Genomic DNA, 24176 nt, shown 5'->3' with positions numbered 1-24176 from the left:
CCAATTTGACTTGTGCCAACCCATCCATCAACTGATGACACTGGTGACATCAGCCGATGGGCAGGAGGTCAGGGTTTAATCCTGCCTTGGCTATGTGTTCTTTTCCCAGCATAGTTTTCCCTACTGTGCATTGTTTAAGACACTTCCAAGCAGACTTCAAGGAAAGGAGGGGAGAAAACTGAAGGCCTCACAGTACAGTGGTGCCTCGCAAGACGAAATTAATCCGTTCCGCGAGTCTCTTTGTCTTGCGGTTTTTTCATCTTGTGAAGCACGGCTATTAACGGCTTAGCGGCTATTAACGGTTTAGCGGCTTTAAGAAAAAGGAAACAAACTCGCAAGAACTCGCAAGACGTTTCATCTTGCGAAGCAAGCCCATAGGGAAATTTGTCTTGCGGAACGACTCAAAAAACGGAAAACTCTTTTGTCTTGCGCGTATTTCGTCTTGCGAGGCATTCGTCTTGCGAGGTACCACTGTATATAAAAGAGACAAGTCATCTATGCATTCCAAATTTAACCAATTCCTTATCATCTATACTGAAGTTACTCAAGGGTTAGCACACATTTTCCATTCTATACTGTGGTTGCTATGAGATGCAAAGTCTACATGCACCTCAAAAAGTAGATATACAGCCTCTTCAATAATGGCTAATATATCTCAGTACAGTTTAATAACAATCTACTGGGCATTATCACAGCACCCCCCTCCAGGACATTATGAAGTTAAGATTATGATTATCCTCAGACAATGGAAGAAATTTAATCCCCATCTATACCAAAACAAAAACATAATCGCTGTATAACCCTTCATTTATACGTCTTCAAGTGAACATATGCTACAATGTTGCCAATAATTACAAGATAATTTATTACTAGAACACAGCCCACCAGGACTCTAGATTTCTTTCGTTACAACCCAGAAGAGTCAAACCATAAAATTTATAGTTCAATATTCCTCTAAACAAAGGGGCAGCTATATCTCTTAGAACCTGTAGTCCTTTCTCACCTTGCAGAACAGACTCTTCAAGAACAGGCGCCAAACTGGCATTTCCAAAAATTGAAGTGTCAGGCTGGCTGTCATCCGCCAATAGACTGAATGAGTCGGAAGGGTTGAGAGAGGGGCTGCCAGGACAATCCAGGGCAGAGATGTCAGGAGGGTCTTCCAGAGGAGATTTGCCACTCACCAGCTCGGATGTATCCATTTCATAAAGATCTCCTGTCCCTGGGTCTGCAATTTATGAATCGGGAGAAACATCTGTTGCTTAGCATCCAACTCAGCAGCCTCACCCCCACAATACTCTCAGCTAGGATCGCAGGATCACTTACATGCTCTAGAGCACTATTAATTTGCAAAATGAGACTCGTCTTTAATACTACCCTTCTAAAGAGAGGGAGAAAACAGATTGCAACTTGGACAAGGCCAACCATGATTTACTAAGGATTTGAAATCCAGTCCAAGTTCAACTTTCTAATCACTTGGTCACACTGGCTATGCAATTCGTTTTAGAAAACCACCTTTTTAAGACAAGATAGAAAACCATGAGTGTCTGCTTGTTAATAATAGCATTTTTAGAGCATACTTTATATCCTGCTCTGTAATCTCTACTACAGATGGAGCAGTATTATGGCCATATCACAGGGAGAAAACTGAAGCAGAGGGAATACAGGCACACCTAAGGCCAACAACACCTTCATGGCAGAAGGGGATTTTAACCAGGGACTTCCCAGTTCACGTGATTTTTCACACACGGAGAAGGGAACTGCCTGCGGTTTCATGAAAGTGAAAACCAACACAGTAATTAGATTTCCCCAGTTCCTGGGAGAATTCTCAGAAATGTGGAAAAACAAGATTATAAATTGGATCATCTATATATGAAAAGGTATTAGAAAAACTGATGAGAAACAACTTCCTCATCAACTTTCATAAAATCTGATGTTTTTGTTTAGGAAAACAATGATGTTTTCATACCTCTTCCAATGTTGCAAACCTATTACTCAGGAAGGTGGATAAAGGAATAATATATCATTTTGAATTCAATTATCCTCAAGTGAGGTTGTAAATTGGGAAAGATGCTCAAGATGAAGGAATATATATGCCTTTATCAGTGTCAGCCACTTTCCTCATCTTAAGGGAGTTAAAATAATTAATTTGAGTGTTAATTGACTTTACAGTGGATAAAAAGTTTAGTAGCAAATACTGGAAAAGATGTGGTCAGGATAGTGGCTTATAAACACAAGGCAATGCATGATAATTGAAGCATATGGGTATTAAAGCATGTTGAGGGACGGTGTTAAGAGCATGGTCAATTAACCTATATATTGATTAATTATTGGGATATTGTAAGTAATATATTTCCAGTAAATATATCTGATCCAAAATCTATTAGGAGCAACAAGAATTGTAAATTCATGGTAAAACAATAAATAATGAAGTTGTAACGACTGATAAACACCTATTATCTATGGATAAATAATGGTAAGGATAGAGCTATTTAGGCCAATGAAGACAGAAGCTATTTTGAAGTTATTGGAATATGCATTGTGGACCTCAATTTATACATATAGCAGCGTGCATGCTCTTCTTGCTTTTGTGAAACTTGCAATATTTATTTTTCTTGGGTTATTCTGGATAAAGTTTAATAAAATTGATAGTATTAAAAATCTAATGGAGTTATATATAGACAGCTACAAGCATTCAGTTTGAATCTCTGGCTTAAAGTACTGCTGGAAAATAAGGATCCTGCAAGGAGGTGTTTATCTACCCTTAAGGCAACTTGCTTCCAAACACTAGTACAGTGGTACCTCAGGTTACATACCCTTCAGGTTACAGACTCCGCTAACCCAGAAATATTACCTCGGGTTAAGAACTTTGCTTCAGGATGAGAACAGAAATTGCGCTCCGGCGGCGCGGCAGCAGCAGGAGGCCCCATTAGCTAGAGTGGTGCTTCAGGTTAAGAACAGTTTCAGGTTAATAACGGGCCTCCAGAACGAATTAAGTACGTAACCAGAGGTACCACTGTATTGGGATCAAAGGTCAGGTATGAACTTTAAGTAGTGGGCCAAAATTGGAGTCAATGACTCTTCCTGTGCCAAACTTACGAGCCAGCTGTTCTCTTCAGGGCAGCCTATTTGCCACCTGTCTATTGTTTTACACAGCACAAACTGATCCCAAATCACTATTTTGGGACTCTCAAAGTGTCCATTTGGCATTATGTAGAAATATAGCTCAAGAGGAAATTCAAAAGTGAGCATGTGCCTTTAGTACCATTAATGCTAGACCGGGGTCCCTACACTGACGAGTCTCCTATTTAATCCTATCTGAATGTTTTTGCTTTAGCAGCTAGCCACAATCATCAGTAAGATGGAGAAAGGGCAAACAGGCTTAGAACTTTTGCCCATAGCTGCCTAGGCTTAGAGGGCAAGTATCAAAAGGCACAAGGACAATGTTACTGCAGAGCCTGCACATCTGTAACAGCAGCAGCACATGCTCACACATGGGAGCTAGTTGCAGACAGCGCACAGAACACTTTGTGATCAGCAGAGAAGTTGCTACTGACTGCATTTATACAGGCCTCCGGACAAACTATCTAGAGAAGCCCCTTATCCAGCAAACTCCATATAGCTGTCGCCATAACTGATGACTACATGGAAATGATGCAAAAGCAAAACCCCACCCCTTTACCTCTGTCCAGTGATTCGAATGGTTCCAAGGGGTCCTCCAGTGGGGGAGGAATCCGAGAAGCATCTTCCAGACAACCACCTCCAGCATCAGGTTCCAAGACAGAAGCTTCCTGGCTAAGAGGCTCACCAACGGGAGAAGGACCACTGTAGCCACATATTTTCAACTCTGCAAGAGATTTTTGTTTTTAAAAGCTAATATTATACTTTCCACATCATTAAAAAGTCAGCCATCAATTGGAACCAGAGAAGTTATGGAAATGAACAGAACATCACAAAACAACTAATCAGCATAGATGGCAACGTAAAGTCAGGAACTTTTGCCTTTTGTGGAACAAAGTGTCTGATGATGTCGCCAAAGCAAATCAATAACTTATCACTCCAGTGTACCTTCAAAGCTGCATCAGATAATGCCTTGTTGCTTGACAAAAGCACCCACTCTAAGAATAGCCTTTGACATGACACAGCAAGCTCCAATTCCATGAGGTACTTCTGGGATTGCAAAGCTTTTTGAGTTAAGGTCCACACGTACAGCTTATCTGTAGTCATGGTCTTTTGACACTGAAACAAAGTAAGTTATTCTGCTGCTCAAACACACCTCAGCCTAATTCCTCTTTCAAGGCTGATATGTGACTTGTATTTGCCTGAGTTCACACCCTCATTTTGCTTCCACAGGATTTTCCAAAAATCAATGAACACCAGCAGCATGGACTTGTCAGTCTCGTCCCCCTTAACTGCAGGTGCCTTCTGGTGACTTAAAGGGCAATTCATGATCAGCACAGGGCCTATATGACTGAAACTCCCAGGTATAAACTTAGGTGGTGGTAGTGGCAAAGAAAGATTGCTTCTCTGCCACCTCTGCATTTTCAAGTAGCTGTCCAGCAGATTTTTTTTTCAGGTGGCAAACAGGCCTTTGAAATCTGGCCAGAGCAGGAAGGCAGCAAGACAGCAAAAGGCCTCCTAAAGCCAAGTCTGATAGGAACTATAAGTAGAAGGTTGTCTGGAATCACACTGAAGTAGACTCCATGGATACAAATAGTCCAGGAGAAGCTTCACCTCATATTAGCCTGCCCATGGACCAAGATCAGCAGGGGAGGCTCTACGTGTGATTTCCCTGCTAGGCCAAGTTCAGGGGCAGTGATGCAACAGTGTCTTCTCTTTGGTGGGACCACATGTCTGGAATGTCCTCCCTTATGAGTTACGTCATGCACCATTATTTGCTTTTTGCCAGCAGGTGAAGACAGACCTGTCCGCCTAGGCTTTGGGAGGGTTGGGGAGGATTAATATTGCGAGTCACCAATTTGAAATTTATTTGATAGCTTTAATGAAACAGGGATGTTGAATATTCTAAGTATTAGTTTTAAATATTCTAGGTGCATTTGATTTTCGAGTAGTTATCTAGTATTTTAATGATGTATATATTTCCACCCTCGGGCAAGGACAGGTTATAAATATTGTAAATATACTTTTAAAAATCCAAGTGAAGCAGGCGTAATGATTCATTCTCTCCATCACTGCTCCCTTAGCTAGAACATGCAACAGGAGAACAACCATAAAATTCTGAACTGTGAAGAATTTTAACGGCACTTGACACAATGAGCAGGATCAGCAAATCTCCATCCTAAGATGCTCTTAGATAATTACATTGTAATAAGACTCTCAGTCTAGCAAAGGCCCTGCCTTTTACCATAGCCTAATGATTAATCCAGACATGAGTGTGTTCTGGGGCAGACAGGCAGGGGTATCATATTGCAAAGGTAAGCTTCCTGAATAAAAAGTTTGGGTACCATTGGCAGTCATACCTGGCTGTGTGTTCTCCAGCTCCATGCTGCCAATCAATCTGGTGCCATTTTCTGAGACTGCCGAGGAGGTTTCCTTCACTGGCTCCTCATTGCCTGGTTCATCCTGCTGTGGTGAGAAGTCCTGGCTGCCAGAGCCAAGCATAGGGGAAGGCTGAGATGATGTGTAGAAGCTGGATGGGCCATTTTGCAGGATTTCAAAATTCTGATCATCAGGGAAAGAGTCATAGAGCTCTGTTGAATCAAAGTTAAGTCCCATGGTCCCTGGAGTGCCGTTTGCCCAGAACTCTTGCCCACTGCCACTTCCCCTCAGATTGGTGGTGTGCCCAGGGGAGCCTTGCCGATTGCCTCCAGCAATACCGTTCAGTGGATACTGGGAGAACAGTGGGCTGTCCTTGAGGTTGTTGCCATTGCCAGATGGGTACTGAGAATAGTTCCAGAGATAGTCATAAGGGTGTTGGAGGTGTGAGTTGGTTGAGGAGCGGGTCCCTGAAGTACTAGCATGAGATACAGTAGATAAGCCATTAACATTCATATCTCCATTCAAACCTGTAAACAAAAGGAAGGAAAGCAGCTATTAAAAATTCACAACAAGTGCAAGGAACACTGACTGAGGAGAAAGTTCTATCCACCTTTGGGCCTGTCTCTTTTTACAAAATAGGGGTGGGGGTGGGGTGGGGAGATAAAACAAGACACAATGAAGTTGAGTAAACTGGATAAGAAATGTGTATTAACATGTACTTTGAAAAAAGAATTTTACAGTCTCTGTCTTAACAGGCCTATGAGGTAGGTCACTATTCTCATTTTACAGAGGGGGCTCTGAGATTAATTCATCACTCGGTCTGGGTTTAAGATCAGCCCAAGCCAACACTCTAGCATACCTCAAGATGGTTGAAGGGACTGAATGAAATAACTTCATGAACTTTGCCCTGAGCTCCTTGAAGGGTGGGCAAGGCAAAAAGACACACGCATATCTCAGTGCATCTACTTCTCTCATATGCAGTATTTGAACCCATTCCCCTTTTTGCCAAATTTCCCCCCCAAATTATTTCCTCCCCTTGCCTACTGATTTCTATGTTTTTGCCACATTCTCAAGTCATGTTTCTAAGTTTTTCTTTGTAACTACAAATGATAAAAGATGCATTAGCCTTTAACAAATGTTGACATGCCCCCCTTTCTCCCCTCACCTCCCAATGTATGTAGTCTTTTCCACCTAGTATGTCTTCAGTATGGGAAGAGCTGTAATCGGGATGTATTTTCTTTCTTGTCTTCTGGAAAAAGATGATGCTAATTTTGATCCGTTTCCATCCTTAATCAATGAGGACTGCAATGGCTGGGCTGACCTTTATAGCGCTACTATTTCTGGGGTGGCTGTATCTGTACTTATTCTAAAGGTTTTTGGAGGAAATTTTATCGGAATCTGAGTGGAAAAGGTAAAATAGGTGGTAGCAGCTAGGGACTGCAAACTAGACAGGGTCCTAACAGCCAAAATGGCAGAGGCCCACTGAACAACAGAAGCAGCAACAGAAGTGGAGTGTTGGTCTGTTTTGAAGACCTTTACCCTATATGACCAGATAGACAGAATTCTAGAAAGGCTACCAGCTCCTTGCAAGCCAGTGGGGAGAACATTTCTCGATAAAGAAAATGGGGTAACCCTGTTTTATTTTTTGAGCCTAGGTGGAAAAGAGGGGATATGGAGGATGATGTCTTGGTCATTGATGTAAAGATTAGAACTACTATCAATCAAAGACAAAGCAGCATTTCCATGCTCTAGAAGGAAACTGAAAAGTGTTTCATCCTCCCATACTAGTATTCAGTAGCAGATAGGTAGCCGTGTTGGTCTGCCATAGTCAAAATGAAAAAATTCCTTCCAGTAGCACCTTAAAGACCAACTAAGTTAGTTCTTGGTATGAGCTTTCGTGTGCATGCATTCGTGTGCATTCTTCAGAGTGTATCTGAAGAAGTGTGCATGCACACGAAAGCTCATACCAAGAACTAACTTAGTTGGTCTTTAAGGTGCTACTGGAAGGAATTTTTTCATTTTAGTATTCAGTAGGCATCTTAAGGAGAAAAAGGCAGCCAGGTAAGGCTCCTCTTTTGAGTTAAGTGGTGTCATAACCCAAGCAGACTCTCTCCTTCCAATGTAGCTAGAAATATATTCAACATCTATAAAGGGGGAGAGGAAAGGACAACATTTCCAACCCTCTCCTCCAAACAAGGAAGTGAACCTAAAAAGGTGTTTTTTCCTGAAAACTCTTCAATTTACAGTTACCTTCTTTATTTCTTAAAGTGCCTTCTTAAAGAGTGGTCATATTCCAACATCCGTAAATTGGGAATGTTTTCAGGAATACACACTTTTACTTCAGCAGCTTTTGAGCTTTGCCTTAGGTTGTTGCTGTTTTTAAAATATGTTCTCCAATTCCCAGCTCCTCTGTGCACTCTTTGTTAGTTTACAAGCAACAGCCTCACTTTAATATTCTGCCAAATTAATTAATTAAAATTAATAAACCTTTGGGAAGCAACACCACTACTGAAGAAATTATGCAAGGTCAGATAAAAACTGCCCACTGGGAAATGCCTTACACGGATTACCCTAAATCTTCACAAGCCCTTCCAAGCTTGCTTTAACTGAATTATAACATATTTGAATCAGCAACAACTCTTGAGCCCAGATACATGCATCTCAGCATGCTAGCAGAAACCAGCGCAAGGGCTTCCACAAGCGCAACAGGGCTTCCCCCCGCTTCCTCCCATATGCTCAAGAGCAGGGGTCAGCAACCTTTTTCAGCAGGGGGCCGGTCCACTGTCCATCAGACCTTGTGGGGGGCTGGACTATATTTTTTTGGGGGGGGGATGAACAAATTCCTATGCCCCACAAGTAACTCAGAGATGCATTTTAAATAAAAGGACACATTCTACTCATGTAAAAACATGCTGATTCCCAGAAGGCGATTGGGCCAGATCCGGCCCCTGGGCCTTAGTTTGCCTACCCATACTCAAGAGGGTCAGGAGAATCCCCAGAACAGAACACGGTGGGGGGAGAGGAGAATATTCCACCTAGCAAGAAGAAATGCATGAACTGACAATGTTCAGAAGAGTGCAAAGTTGAATTCCTCCCCTAAGTTCCATTCCCAGCAGGCAAACAGCACTCATCTGAGTTTTTATTCCATGACTAGCCTTAATTCTTTCTCCCACCTTTAACAGGAAGAAAGAAAATATTGGATTTTCACATCATATCCAGTTGTGTTTTCACAGTGGCCTGTGAGAATACACACAACTTTGCCTGTTGCTGTGGTATTCAAGTTCCTTACACTCCTCCTGAGGCACAACCATCATCCACACAGTTCTCCTTACCATTCTGCAAAGAGATACTCAGAAAAGAAGTGGAACCTCAATCTATAAAGGCAAGGGCTAGCAGTGTTTGCTATAAGACCATGTATGATCAATGCTGATGCCTGTCACTAAGGTCAAAAGACCCAGGTCCATTGCCCCACACTTACTTTTCCCTTGCTGAGGGAAGTTCATGGGAGATCCATTTGTGTAGACATTGTCCCCTGAGGAAGGCGCAGGTTTCTGTCCTGAGGCAGCAGGTGAAGAGGGAAGGCCAGTGAAATTAAAATGGTTGTTCGCCTCCATTTCTAAGGAGAAAAGAAAATGCAAAAGATGCAACAGAAAGTTAAAGTCATTACATAGATGCTGCTTTTCACAGGCAGCAGTGAAAAAATCCTCCAACATAACATGTTAGCCAGTGACTGAACAAAAGATACCAAGACATTTAGTGTTTTATCACATCTTATCCCAATAATCCTTAGAACAAGATACAGTGGTACTTTGGTTTACAACCATAATCCATTCCAGAGGTCCATTTGTAAACCAAAACAGGTTGTAACCCAAGGCCCGCGTTCGCCAATGGGGCCTCCAAATTTTTTTTGTTCGTAATCCCAAAAAAAAAAAGGGGGGGTTGTAATCCAAAAAAAGTTTGCAAACTGGGACATGCACTTCCAGGCTTGATGTGTTTGTAATCTAAAACGTATGCAAACCAGACTGTTTGCAAACCAAGGTACCACTGTATTGTAAGGTAAAACAATACTATAATCCCCATATTGCAAATGGGGGGGGGCAGGCTGAGAGAGAATGGCTTACCTATGGCCAGACAGGTGGTGCACTAGTGATTTCCTGGCTAACACCTCAGTCTTGCAGCTACTATGCTACACTAGCTCTCAAAATTAGCAAGCAGGGCAGATGCTATACCAATAGGACAGATAGTTTAATGTCCATATATTTAAAGCCATTGTGTCCCTTTTGATAAAACCCAGGCTTTCATCAGAAACTGTGCAACTAAGTTCACCATTGACTGATTGATCTCTGCCTCTTAGGAGAAAGGGAAATGTCCCCAAACACACAATGTAAGTCCTCACATTGAAATCCTTATAAGAAAAATATACCGTATTTTTCCGTCTATAAGACACCCCCATGTATAAGCCCCCTATTTTGGGGGACTCAGATTTAAGAAAATGGGGGGAGATGGCCCAGAGTATAAGACACCCCCTAATTTTTGACATTATTTTTTAGGGGGGAAACCTAGTCTTATACATAGAAAAATACGGTATGTCATGAGGTGACCAGCAGCAATTATTTCAACTTATCTTGAATGGGGAAAGTTCAGCCAGGGGTTCTGAAATCCACTCAGGCACTCCATTCTAATAGCAGAATCTATTTAAACACATTTCTTTTGCAAGCTTCAGGGTTACTCTCACTCAGCTATCAAATAGCAATATGTCCACAGGATGGTTCTTAATATGTAGTTATAAAGTCCACTTGCCACACAAATAGGCCCCTAAAATGCTTTCCTTGAAGAGGAAACCTAAGGACCAAACAGTTCTGGAAAAGTGATTAAAAGGCTCCATTACTACTGAGAAAGAGGGATTCAGTGTATTAATGCAGAGCCGTTCCTGTTTTAAAAACATTTTACTGAGCAGGCTGACTGCAAAGTCCGTGCTCCTTCCATGGCTTTCTAGGCCTCATGCACTGCAAAGTAGTATGTGAAAATTCCTCATCAGATGATGCAAGCTTTACCAAAGCATCACCGCCCCCGCCTAGCTAGTCATTTTCTCATTCCACAGGGATGCAGATGAACTTTCGCCTCTCTGCAGCTCTGGGAAAAAGCCACCATTTCCTGTTACAGAAATTAATGCACTAAATAGATGCACTGTTCAAAGAAACTGGATGAAAATAAAGCAGAGGGCATAATCTCTTGGCATGGGGCCTAGTCCATTCCCTGTGTGTCCAGTGGGACATCTGTGGCTCCCAAACATGGCATTCCTACCAGCTTCAAGCAGGACCTTTCCCTCCCCACCCCTTTGAAATAGAAGACTAAAGAGAAAATGCTCAAGGCAGGTCTGGACAGCTGCCAAGGAAGGCAACACATGGATGGATGAATGAGGATGGAGTTCAAGCTACAGATTAAGACCAGTCTGACAATATACATCTTCTGCATAAGTAAGCACGTACATCACAATAAGTCACCAAGGAAACTTCCTTACTAAAATAATTACGGCAGCCACAGTTTATATTACATCTTGAATCCAGAAGCTTTGCCATGAAGCCTCACTATTAAATAATACTTCTTCCACTCAAAGCTCAGAACAAACTTCAACAAACCTTTAATATGGTGTGGCATCCTATATATATAAGAGTATGAACAGTAGAAAGAGATGACACTTGCACTTGGGCAACTCCTATGGAATAACCTAATATTAGGATACCCCTCAAAAATAATGATGGCACAGGTCCATTTACTTAACAGGAGAGATGACACCAACCCTCTCAAACAGTTCACAGTCTGAGAACAAACACATTAAAAGGAAAGTCATGGGTATCTTTCCTCCCCCTCCTGTATTTGCTATTTGTTTCAAAAGTTTTACTGAACCTAGTACTTACTTCATAAATTATGGCACTAAAAACAGGTGCCCATACTGTGTGCCTCCTCAAGACAGAACCAATACAGTGGTACCTCGGTTTACGAACTTAATCCGTTCTGGAAGTCCATTCTTAAACCAAAACTGTTCTTAAACAGAAGTGTGCTTTTCCTAATGAGGCCTCCCGTCGCCGGTGCCCTTCCACTGTTTGGATTCCATTCTTAGACCGAGGTAAAGTTCACAAGCCAGGACACTACTTCCAGTTTATGGAGTTCGTAAACCGAATCATTTGTAAACAGGACTGTTCTTAAACCGAGGTACCACTGTACCAGGAATGGCTACCTGTCATGGTCAATGAACTGTCAAACCCCTCACACTGCTTATATGAAGGCTGCTGTGCCATAAGCATACAGTGAACATTAACAATGACAGATAAAAGCTATATGGGGGGACGGGACAAAAGGGAAAATAATTGAAAGACTTTTAAGAAGAAAGCTACAGAGAAGAGGACAAAAACCACCTAGCACATTCCACAGAGAAATTTCCCCCTGCTACTGTAGTAGTAGGGACGCGGGTGGCGCTGTGGGTAAAACCTCAGCGCCTAGGACTTGCCGATCGTATGGTCGGCGGTTCGAATCCCCGCGGCGTGGTGAGCTCCCGTCGTTCGGTCCCAGCTCCTGCCCACCTAGCAGTTCGAAAGCACTCTTAAGTGCAAGTAGATAAATAGGTACCGCTTTATAGCGGGAAGGTAAACGGCGTTTCCGTGTGCTGCGCTGGTGCCGGCTCGCCAGAGCAGCTTCGTCACGCTGGCCACGTGACCCGGAAGTGTCTCCGGACAGCGCTGGCCCCCGGCCTCTGAAGCGAGATGGGTGCGCAACCCCAGAGTCGGTCACGACTGGCCCGTACAGGCAGGGGTACCTTTACCTTACTGTAGTAGTGGTTGAAAGAGAGCTAAGTAGTAGGGTGTGGGCTCCTCCTCTCTAGGCATGTGCATTCCTTCTGAGGGGTGGGCTCCACAGCCATAAAAGTTGTAGCCTTAACTCTAGAAGCGTCTCAATATTGCTTAAAACATACACCGTACCCCCCATCTGTATGCTTGGACAGAAAACATGAAGAACAGCACCTTTCCAAATGCCCTTGCACAGGGACAGAGCTTAGAAATGCTTCACTGCCAGGAAGAAAAGTGCTAGTGACCAAAATGTAAAGTCAAAAAGTCATTTAGAGAGAAAAAAACAGAATGCAGAGCTGCTTCTTTTTCAGAATCTTTATTTCTGCCAAGCTAACATACTTAGATAATTGACCAGGTCAAAATCAATCACCCTGCCCTTTTCTCCCCAGGAAGTAATCATTGTCAAAATCAAATTTATGTACCCAAACCAGGTGTAAAAATAAATAAACTAAATGTTAATGAAATACGCATTTCATCCATAGCTTCTGCTTCACTGCTTCAATCTCCCTCACATCACGAAGCTTCTCTCTCCCACACACACCTCTATTACTGCAATGTCATGCCAAGCTCCACCACCTAAACTGCAAGGCTTCTGTAGCTGCAGAGATGGGGGTGGGGAAAGGCTTCTACTAATAGAAGCAGGGAAAATGCCTTTCCCTCAACTCAATATGCACTGTCAGGAATCATCTCTGCAACGCACTAAAGCCACTATTCCACTTGCTGTTCCCCTTTCAAAAAGCAATGGATGCTACCCTGACAGTGCACAGCAGCTGAGTTGAACCATAAAATTACTGTGAATATCCCTTTAAGGGCCAGGGTAGTAGCAGAAAAGGCAGCTGCTGCTCCAGCACAGGGACAAGCAGAGCTGGAGCTGAGGTGAAATGAAGTGCTGGGAAGGCCTTGTAATTAAAGGGGAAGGCGGAATGGTTTGTTAGGAAAGAAGCCAAGCAAAATGGATGAATTAATTGCAGCCAACAAGAACGACAGAAACAGTTTAAAGGGAAGGGGTGTGGTTTGACAGGAGCGGCACATGCCAGAATAACACGGAACAGCTGATATAGACAGAGGTCCTATTTGTAAATATCTCAGACCTATGTCTCTCATGTGATCCCAGCAGAAGCAGATGTTTCAAATGTATGAAAAGGATGGGAGCAGGGAATCCTATAGCCTGAGAAAGTGGCAAAGGATGAAACCATAGTCGTTCATTTCTCCCCGTGGGCAGGGCAAGTAGTTAATAGTATGTACAGATGGGTTACAGCCTTGTCGAGTCAGGGCCTCTTCTGTTTTTAACTATTCTTAGTGAATGGGTGTGGAGTTTGATGCATGCTCATGCTCTCCAGCCACAGAAATGAAACACTCCTGTCCTAATCATAAAACAAGACCTCCTGTCCTAAGCTGTCAAAATGTGCTTCAGACAATGTGGTCAGTCCTGCTTTGAAAGTCCTACCTCCATACTTCACCATAAAATGCTCTTTTTGCCCTTGCAGAAATTAACAACAAAAACCTTGATATATATTTTTTTACTCACATAAGTACTTCTCATGTAGAATTTCTTTTTCTTTTTACAGTAACATATTTGTAAGACTACAAATTGGGAACAGGAGTTAAATTAGATGCACCATCTTATTAAAGTTTTCTTTTTATGAAAGAGGGAGGTCCTGGGTATGTTATGACATTTGTGAAAGATTGCCATTGGCTGAGGCCAAGAAGAATCTAGAACCTTTTAACCAGTAACTGTTTTTCAGTTGTTGAGGACTGCCAAGTTCTATATCTGTGCAATGCAACCAAGCCCCTGTAAACACAAAAATGTCTTAAAAGGTATGGGGAGCCTGTGGCTCTCTTGATGTTGTTCAACTCTGGCTCCTATCAACCCCGGGCAGCATGGACAACATTTAAGGATGAAGAGAGTTGTAGATCAACAACTTTAGGAAGGTCACAAGCCATGCCCCACCATCTGTGCTTTAAAATATGGGCCACGTGATTCAATTTGCAGGAAATCAAAGATGAAAAGGGATCATGGATAGCCTTCTTTTAGGAAGGCTGCCATAATTTACCTCTAAATGACAATATATCTGTTAGTAACCTTACACTGTTTGGTTTTCCATGGTTATGTTGCTTCACTTGAAATCCAACAAAAAGGAAAGGGAGAATGCTCTGTGAATGCAACCACGAATGACCCACTAACAAATACCTCAGGATAAATGGCGTACTCTAGGCAAATCATAAAATAAGTGTATACTTGAGAACTATATGTAAGTGTGACACGTATGAAGATTATTTGTGGGGCATAAGAATTTGTTCATTTCTCCCCCCCCCCAAGAAAAATATAGTCCTACCCCCCCAAAAGGTCTGAGGGACAGTGGACTGGCCCCCTGCTGAAAAAGTTTGCTGACCCCTGCTTTGTAGCTTCCCGTTTTGCTAAGTTAGAATATATATGACTGCCTCTTTAAATTCCATGTAACTTTAAAAAGAAGGTGGTGATAACCCTAAACTACAGGATCTTGTGCCAACTGGCTGCTGGGGAATAGGGCTAATCTAGCCAAGGAGTTTAGGGAAAGCCAGAAACAGAAACCAAATCTGATTAAAAAGGACATTTCAGAAAGCAACAAACACAGCTGCCATTTCCCGGCCAGTTCCGGCAAGGTTGGGGGAGGGAGCAGAGGAAAGAGGGCTGTTTGCATCAAGATGTTGTAAGCAGGGGAAGAGACAGTTCTGGTCTCCCACTCACCTAGCTGCCAGTCACCGGGGATTCCCTATGCCCACACCCCACCTCCACACATACACAAAGGGCTCTCTCAGCCCTAACCATCATCCAGCCAAACCACATTTGCAGCCTCCCTCATGGTACTAAGATCTTGGCCTCTCAACTTCCGAAATACATGGAAGACTGCCATCAGAAATTGCCCCATACCACCTACATACAAATAACACTTCCTGTACACATGCTAAACCACCAGTATCAGAAACAATCTTTGAAGGGGACCCACAGTAACTAGAAAATCCTTCCGGTGTCCAATATGAAAACTAGGGCAAACCCAAATTTCGGAGCCATAATCCCAGATTATAATCTCCATCCACAAAGCAGAATTCCTGGGTTTTCTTCCACAGACTTATCAAAAAGGCATTTCTGTCTCCAAACACCAGCCCTGTTCAGGATATTAATGACTTGTGTATGTGCTAATAAGATTCCCAGGTACCTGCATCCTTGTTTACAAACCATTCTCTCCATAAGCGGCATCACCAAATTTAGAGATCCCTAAAGGGAAGCCAGGATTCCCGGGTCACGTCCCTACTCCCAGGAAGGGAGCGACCTTTTCTCGTCGATCTAGTGGGATCCTTAGCGAAGCCCACAGATCCCATCTTCCCACAGCCTTATCTCCCCAGACTCAAGGACCTGCAGCCCTCCTCGCCGCCATGGAAGAAGAGCTGGAGCCCAGGGAGCGGCCGCGCAAAACCGACCGCCACTCTCTCCAGGCCAACTAAGGGCACCCGACAAAACACTCAGGGCGCCTTTCCCCCAACTTCCAAGTGGAGTTAAAACACATCCAATTCCCACCTCCTATACACTAAGCCACAACGCCGCCGCCGCCATTCTTCTCCGGGAGCAAAACCCCAAACGTTTCCAGCCCAAAGGCCAGGCCTTGCCCTTCTTCAGTTCGCCTGCGGAGGTGAGCGAAGCGGCGGCCACGCTCCCCTCGCTCGACGCTGCCGCTACCGGGACTCGCCAGCCTCCTCCTCCTCCTCCCCCTCGACTACCGCGCCATGCCGGGCTGGGGAAGACGGGAGCACCGCCGCATCGCCGTGAGGGCGAGAGCCGGTGCCCCGCGGGGCCTGCTCCCAACTTCAGCCCGTCGTCGTCGTCGTCGTCCCCACACGACTCCCGAGAGAAGTTGGCGCGGCGCTTCGAACACGCGCAGCCCCCGGGAGGCGTTATGTCTTCGGCAACGGGCTTCTCCTCCCCCACCGAAGGAGCCTCTTTTCTCCTCAGGGCTTTTGGGGTGGGGGGGAGGGGAAGAGGAGGAGGAGGCCCCCTGTCTCACCCCAAAGCGGGAGGGCGTCGTGTCCTCCCTCACACTCCCTCGCCTTCCTCTCCTGACTAGGCCTTCGCCCCTCACTTCGGGAGAGCGGAATGAGGGAAACCAACCGCCGCCGGCCGCCCTCCCCCACCTACGATGAAACTTGCTTCGCTCCCTCTCCCCCCCCCCCAACTCACAACGACTCGGGCCAAACTTCTCTCGGCTCCCCCTCAGGGGCCACGTCTTTCTCATACGTCTTTCTCCCCCCCCCCCGCCGCCGTCCGCATTTTGGTTCAGCCCCACGCATTACTCTCTCTTTCCTCTCCCCACCCCCACCCCTCGCGCGCGCACCTCACACTCCGGACGCCTCACCTGAGGGAGGTGTCAGCCGGCTCTTCACATGGCCCCGCCGCGCTGAGGGAAAGGTCGGACCCCGCGCCGCAGCATGGCCTGCGGGAAAGGGTGGGCGGCGGCGGCGGCGGCCACCGGCTGAGGCTGGTGCGAGGGGAGGAGGGTGGCGCAGGCCGAAGCCGCACCAGGCGAGGCCGTCGTCGTCGTCGTCTCTGGCCAGGAAGCCGAGCTCAGCCAACGAACGAGCGAAGGAGCGAGCGCCGGGGCGAGCGTCGTCGGCTGAGGCGCCTCGCCGCCGGGTCCTAGCGCCCCACCGCCTGCGCCGCCGTGACCGCGCCAAGGCTTGACCCGGCAAACACCGCCGCTGAGGAGAGGAAGGGGAGGGGGAGCGAGCGGGGTTCCTCGGCGGGAGACCCTCCAAATAAACAAACCCGTAACCAGATGCACAAAGGCGTAGCGGGTAAAGTTGGCTGCGGAAGCGGAGGGAAAGCCCTGCAAAAGGAGTGGGTGGAATTGGAGAAAAAGACCTCTTCCTCTTCTGACACCGTGCAACTCAGCTCCGGGCGAAAGGGATGCCCACGTTTCGTATGGAAGAGGAGGATCAGGGTTCGATTCCCGGCCTCTCCAGTAGGGTTGGGAAAGAGGAAGAGCCTCCTGCCTTCGACTAGCTCAAGGGCTGGCCACGTGGGGAAAGGTAACAAGCTTGCTGTCTCCTGCTCTTCTCGAGGGTAGGAGGACTCGAACCCGCGGCTCCAAGTTGCAAGGAAGGAGAGATACCAGGAAGAACTTTCTGGCAGGAAGATCTGTTGGACAGCGGAATGGTCTGCCACGGGAGGTTGTGGGCTCTCCTTCCTTGGAGGTTATTAAGCAAGAGGTTGGGTGGCCAGCAGTCATGGATGCTTTAGCTGAGATTCCTGCTTTGCAGTGGGTTGGACTAGATGACCCTCCGGGGTCTGCAAAATCTACAGTTCTATGAAACCCTGCGGAGAGCCATTGCCACTCGGAGGAGCAGGCAAAACCAACCAACCAGGCCTGGCTCAGTACAGTGGTACCTCGGGTAACATATGCTTCAGGTTACATACGCTTCAGGTTACAGACTCCGCTAACCCAGAAATAGTGCTTCAGGAAGAACTTTGCTTCAGGATAAGAACAGAAATTGTGCTCCGGCAGCACAGCGGCAGCAGGAGGCCCCATTAGCTAAAGTGGTGCTTCAGGTTAAGAACAGTTTCAGGTTAAGAATGGACCTCCAGAACGAATTAAGTACTTAACCCAAGGTACTACTGTATATGGTTGCTTCCTCCTGCCCTTTGAAAATGTCTTATCCTTCAAGTCAGGGGTGGCTAACCCCTGTTGCTGAGCTGCAATACTAGACCCCCCAGGGCAAGGGAGTAAATGGGATGGGGTGATGGGAGTTGTAGTCCAGCAACATCTCGAGAGCAACAAGTGAGCCACCCTTGAGCTGAATGCACACCATATGTTTAAAGAATCCTAGGTACTGTTGCTCACCCCTCATAGAGCTACAATTCCCAGCACCCTTAACAAACCACAGTTCCCAGGATTCTTGGGGTGAGTGTCCTTTAAATGTATGATATGTACACAAGCTTGATTGAAGTATTTGTATGCCACCTTTCTGGGCTAGCGTCCACTCATTCCATGCTAGGGTGGGACGGGAGCGGTTAAGGATAGGCACACTGTACCTGCTCTGAGTGTCTACCTACACAGGTTTGCCGTCTGCATTCACATTACTTGGTGAACAACACAGCAGCTGTTGCAATGATTTGCATGTGTGAGTGAACCATCACTGGTTAAACGCTACTCATATATATACTTCAAACACAGCAATCTTGGTGCAGAGGCTAGACTAGAGGGTTGGCTTTTTCAGAACCCAAACCTGGCCTTGAACTCTAGCTTGGGATTAACCTAATGCAAATGTGCTTTATGGGGATAAAAACAGGGAGAAGCCGTGTAAACACTAAAGATACTGTTGCAAATCAAACTGTCAAATGATGGGAAAGCAAATGATGTGCTCCAGCTCTCTGTTTCTCTCTGTTGTTAACTTCACCTGTTCAACGGCCGCATCCTGGCATTCTGTAAACAAGTTTCAGGGCAAAACCCTAGTTTGATGTGGAGAGTCTACAGCAGGGGTGGGGAACACATAGTCCACATTGGTGGTCTCCAGCTCCTAGCACGCATGCGCAATGGTCAGGTTTAGTGAGAATTGTAGCCCACAGGTTCCTCATTTCTGGTCTAGTTGAGAGGGAGGAGCAGTGATTTTTAATTTTTTTGAGTGAGGCATGGTTGATGGAGGGGGACAATGCTAAAGCAATGAGGGAGGGAGAGCCTGATTACATGACAATAGTAGCTTCTCATTTTTTAGATGTATGACTGCGGGATTTGTGTCAGCATGGACAGTGGCTAGGAAGATGGGAGTAAGGATGCTGCAGTGTAGAAGGCTCATATTGCTGCTGTGTTGTTGCTGCTGGAATGGCATTTACTAGAATTGTGGTCACCTAGTGGCAAGACTCTTGAGAGTCCCATGGACTGCAAGAAGATCAAACCTCTCCATTCTTAAGGAAATCAGCCCTGAGTGCTCACTGGAAGGGAAGATCCTGAAAGCTGAGGCTCCAATACTTTGGCCACCTCATGAGAAGAGAAGACTCCCTGGAAAAGATCCTGATGTTGGGAAAGATGGCGGGCACAAGGAGAAGGGGACGACAGAGGACAAGATGGTTGGATAGTCTTCTCGAAGCTACCAGCCTGAGTTTGACCAAACTGCGGGAGGCAGTGGAAGACAGGAGGGCCTGGCGTGCTGTGGTCCATGGGGTCAGGAAGAGTCAGACACGACTAAACAACAACAAATGCCGACCAACACTAAAGAAAGATTCCTTAATTCAAAGGAGCAACAAGACTAAAAGGAAGATGGTTGATACTTATAAAATTAGAGGAATGGCCCAGCTCCTTGTTTTGCCCACAGATGGCAACAAAGCGAGATAGATTAATTAATTAAATTTACAGCCCACCCTTCCTTGATACCAATACCAGGGCAGGTCACACTCCAAAATAAATTACAACAACCAAGTCAATTAAAAAGCAAATTCATCAAAATACAAAACAGGTGCAGCTAAAAAACCAACAACCCAGCGAAGGCTAAAATGATCACCCACTAAAGAGTTAAGATAATTAAGATACCTGAGCAAACAAATGCTGTGAATTGACACAATAGCAATGTCAGCACCTGTTGTACTTGTGAGGAGGGCATTCCACAGACCATGGAGAAGGTTCCACCTCTTAAGGCACATGGGAAAGAGCCTCCTTAAAGCAAAGGGGGGGTGTCACAAGGGAAGGCATGCTTTTCAATGTCATTGCACTCAAATAAATGGGAGGCTCTCGTGTGGGAGGGTAGAAGGAAAGCCAGGATAGAATCATAGAGTTGGAATAGACCACAAGGGCCATCGAGTCCAACCCCCTGCCAAGCAGGATGAGAACCTTATTTCTGGGGTCATTGTGGAAATATAGAAACTTGCCAGACAATCTGCAAGATGGAAGTGTAGTGACAGGTCGTTCAGCAGAGGCACGTAAGAGATGTTCCTATAAAAAAACTGATGGAGGAAAGAAATTCCACAAGATAGGCCTTTTGATACCAGGAGGATGAAGGCGTAGTTACCAAGTTACAGGGGTCAGCACCCTGAGTCCAAAAAAAACAATACAATGAGGAAGAATTTCTGTAGGCTGGTGATGGAGCACGCTACAGATTATTAGTTCTTTGGGCTGACTCTTCAGCTCAGGAGTTATAACATTATCTTCTGCTGCCCTATAAGTGCCATCTCTGGATGTGACCAAGAAAAATAAAGTTTATGGGCCTATCTCCCCTAAAATGTACACTCACCATGGGCTTGGGAGTTCCATCAGCATATATTTGTCTCAGCACACTTTTCTAAAAGTGAATGAGGTATTATTTGTTCCACTCCTCTCACTACCCTGGTGTATATGATGTTCCTCATGCTTTCTTTTTTTTTAACGTCCCTTTGCTGCTTTGTGTGCCCACTGTGACATTTTAGTTAGTCCTAATAAAGGCAAGTGACTTTATTTTAGACGAACATTTTATACTGGTGAAAAGTGACATGTATCAAACTAGCTGTGGGAAAGACATATGGGGGAAAGTGTCTAAATTTCGTGCTACGAAAGGTCAAGTCTCTCAACCATGTGCAATTTCCTCCAATATGTTTTTGGTTTTCCTTTCTTTTATTTTTTGGCTGCTTATATCCCCTTAGTGCTTCAACCTTTTGAAGTGTGTGTGTGTGTGTGTGTGTGTGTGTGTGTGTGTGTGCTGCTTTAAAGCAAATGATGGAGCTAAACTTCCCCTACTGAGTTCCAAGTTACTGAAGACTTGATAGCCCCAATCGCAATTTTGTGGGCGGTTGCTTCACTTCATGGCACTCTGATCTGTATAGTTCTAGGATTAACACAATTCACAGGCTGAAGTGCTAGCAAATCTTTCAGGGCTGGTATACTCTGAACAGCTTCTGACAAGCCCGCACAACGGAAGACGCGTATGTTGGGCCTTCAAAGCTGCGGTGCTCTTCCCTGTGCAGATACGCTCCACTCCCTGCCAGCTCTGGCGTTGCAGCACTTGTGGTTATTAGGAGACTGGAGCTGCCAGAGCCCTGCCAGCTCCTCCTTCCCTGAGATGCAGAGGCCAGCAGCAACAGAGCCCAAAAATTACATCTCTTGTGGCTGCAGGACAAGCTGAGCTAGAGGACAAGGGGGAAAAGACACCAGAGGGCAGATGGAGGACACAGGAAGAACACACACACACACACAATCCCACAAACAACAGAAGAGATTGGTAGAAAAATATATACATCCCTGTGCTCTCGCCCTGCCCAGAAAGGGCAATAGGGAAATCCAGAATTTACAGGGAGCACAGATATTTGGGGAGGGGGGGGGGAGGAATGAGACAGAACAAACCTTCCTCAGTTCCCAATTAGCTCCATTCTGTGCTGAATCCAGGCAGCTGAGTCAGCCAGACGCAGCAAAACAACTCATCATTGTTATCTAGCCTCAGCTCAGCCTCCCACCTCAAAGCGTTGGAAGCCAGTCATTAATTAATCATTGTTTAGGGGTTTGGCTGTGCTCTGCCGAAGGAGAAACTGAGGCACAGATTGCTGCGGTGCGGCCCAGCACTCTCATCAAGGTCTCACGCAGTCAGCAGAAGGAGGGAGACTCCAGGGTCACAGCGCTGCCTGCTCCCTCTTATCACATGCTCACCGTAGCTCTGCAGGCTTTGCTGAAAGTGTCAGTATTTGCAGTCCACTCAAGGCTGGGTACAAGCCTTTATGGAGAGATCCTTTACCTGCAAATGTGCTGCCCCCTCCTCCACCCACCAAGCAACTTCTATCCCACGAGGCTTTTAAGACAGCCTTTGCCAACTTGTGCCTTCCAGGTGTTTTGGAAGACAACTCACATCAATCCAGCCATCATAGCTTAATGGAATCCTACCACATAGGTCCTGGTGCTAATGGATAGTCAAATGAAACATTTGCTGAAGAACACAAAACATCATATTTCTTGGGGCTGGAGAATTAAAAGAGCCCCTTCATTTTATTTTATTTTTAAAAAACCCACAACACACCATCATTCTGTTCCCCGCTTCCACAAAACATGAAGGTGTTAAAAGCGTATTTGCCACTCCAATATTCCAATAAGGAATCCATGCTCTTGAAATCGTAATCCTCTAGCAGTAAATTAAAGCTGCCAATAAGGCCCACAGCATCACCACTATGAATCAGGCTACCACAAAGAAAAAGAAGCTTGTGGTTTAGGATGTAACCCTAAATACAATTTACCTGGGAGTCCCATTTTTAACTCAGTGGGACTTGCATAGGATTGCACCGTAATGGAGAACAGTCAATGTCCCATTGGAATCAACACTGACTTCTTTTTATTAATCTGGATTATACCTGCATCTGTACCATTATGTACTGCCCTATGTATTCTGAACTAAATACATTTGTGAACTATTGTGTAAGATGCCTGATGTGGATGATCAAGTGAAGATCACATATTTGCTGTCTGGATCCAGTAAGTTCATGAGTTGCAAGTGAACTAAATACATTTGTGAACTATTGTGTAAGATGCCTGATGTGGATGATCAAGTGAAGATCACATATTTGCTGTCTGGATCCAGTAAGTTCATGAGTTGCAAGATTCGCGGTTGCAGCCCCAAAACTGAGAACGTTCATCAATATGGTGGACTGTAAAGACTGATAGGTAATGTAACATAGAAACTTATATACATTAAAATTCAGACCTACACAAATATGTATAACTCGGTTATCACTGTATTTTAAAGGGTATCTATACATATTCTATGCACAGCATGCATATAATACTCCCCCCCCCCTTTTTGGTTGCAATGACCAGGATGGTCACAACAACAAATAAACTTTGACTTGATACCCAACATTCCCGCCCCCAAACACACAATGCAATGCAATCTCATTCAGCTATTAAAGGTAAACCCCATTGAGTTCAATGCTTCTTCCTCCCAGGTAAGTAAGTATAGGATTGCAGTTGCAATTTCATTAAAAGAGAATATGGGGGGGGGCCTAACTTGCCAGGAAGCCAGGTCATCTGCCTCACAAAGAGGAAGCAATGCTTTTGAATACCAGTTGCTGGATCCTGCTTCCGGGTTTCTGCAAAGGGATCTGTAAGACCAGGATGCTGGACCAGGATGCATTGGCTTGATCCATCAGGCTTTTCTAATGTTCTTACAAGCCCCCACCCTTAATGCTGACTAAGTGGTGGCAGACTGTGGCTTCAGTTATGAGGAGCAGACACTCTATGCACACACAAACGTGCCTCTCTTTATTTCATCTCATATTTTGGGACAACCGTGCTGTTGAAAAATAAAGGTCAATAGCACAAAAATCCCAGCTCTTAGGCTTAAAATACGATAATTTACAGCCCAAGTCTTTTGGACAGACATGCCATTATTTTGTTTTAACAGCAATGTTCTCTGGAGATGTAGCACATTCTGGAGTCTTGGTGCTAACGGCAAACAACACAACGTACCCTCAGTCATTCAGACATCACACAAATACAAGGGCACTGTCCTTGTAGGAGGAACACCGAGCCAGCGCCGAGTTCCTAGCTGCACAGGGTTCCAGTGACCTTGTGGGTGGGAAAACAAGGGATATCCAGCCATTTTAGGAATACACGCCTACATGATGTCACCATCCAAATACTTCCTCTCCCATGCAGATAATGTAGTTCTAGCCATGAAAACACAGTGGCTCATCTTCCAGCCTGGGGCCATTCACCACTTGCCACTAATAATCCCAGTCTGCCCAGCACCTCCAGAACCAGACTCCCTGCAGGGGGTGCTGGGATGAACCAGACAGGCCCATTAAAGCAAAAGCAGCCAGCACTCAGATCCCTTTTAACCCAATGAGTGAAGCAAGAGAAA

At 45.2% G+C, this 24176-nt stretch overlaps 1 protein-coding gene across 9 annotated transcripts in view; it reads right to left on the bottom strand.

The window, feature by feature from the left end:
• The window catches only part of BAZ2A (bromodomain adjacent to zinc finger domain 2A), a 64618-nt gene that overhangs the window by 27289 nt on the left and 13153 nt on the right, over window positions 1–24176 (bottom strand). For 3 of the 9 annotated variants that reach the window (XR_014004692.1, XM_081181222.1, XM_081181227.1), the window contains exons 1-5: window positions 16730–16926; window positions 8975–9112; window positions 5478–6023; window positions 3680–3844; window positions 1004–1225 (exon numbers count right to left, since the gene is read on the bottom strand). Coding sequence is in view for 8 of the 9 variants with exons in the window: in XM_081181222.1 (XP_081037348.1) it covers window positions 1004–1225; window positions 3680–3844; window positions 5478–6023; window positions 8975–9110 (1069 nt within the window). In the remaining variant the exon portion in view is untranslated. Of the gene's footprint in view, window positions 1–1003; window positions 1226–3679; window positions 3845–5477; window positions 6024–6661; window positions 6746–8974; window positions 9115–9617; window positions 9643–15897; window positions 16088–16381; window positions 16519–16729; window positions 16928–24176 lie in introns of those variants that run through there. The other 6 variants (XM_081181228.1, XM_081181223.1, XM_081181225.1 and 3 more) reach the window with 6 other exon arrangements.

The sequence above is a fragment of the Podarcis bocagei genome (assembly GCF_964188305.1).
Source record: "Podarcis bocagei genome assembly, chromosome: 2".
Taxonomy (NCBI): Eukaryota; Metazoa; Chordata; class Lepidosauria; order Squamata; family Lacertidae; genus Podarcis; species Podarcis bocagei.
The sequence above is the reverse complement of the archived record's forward strand: the minus strand, read 5'-3'. Positions and strand labels throughout refer to the sequence as shown.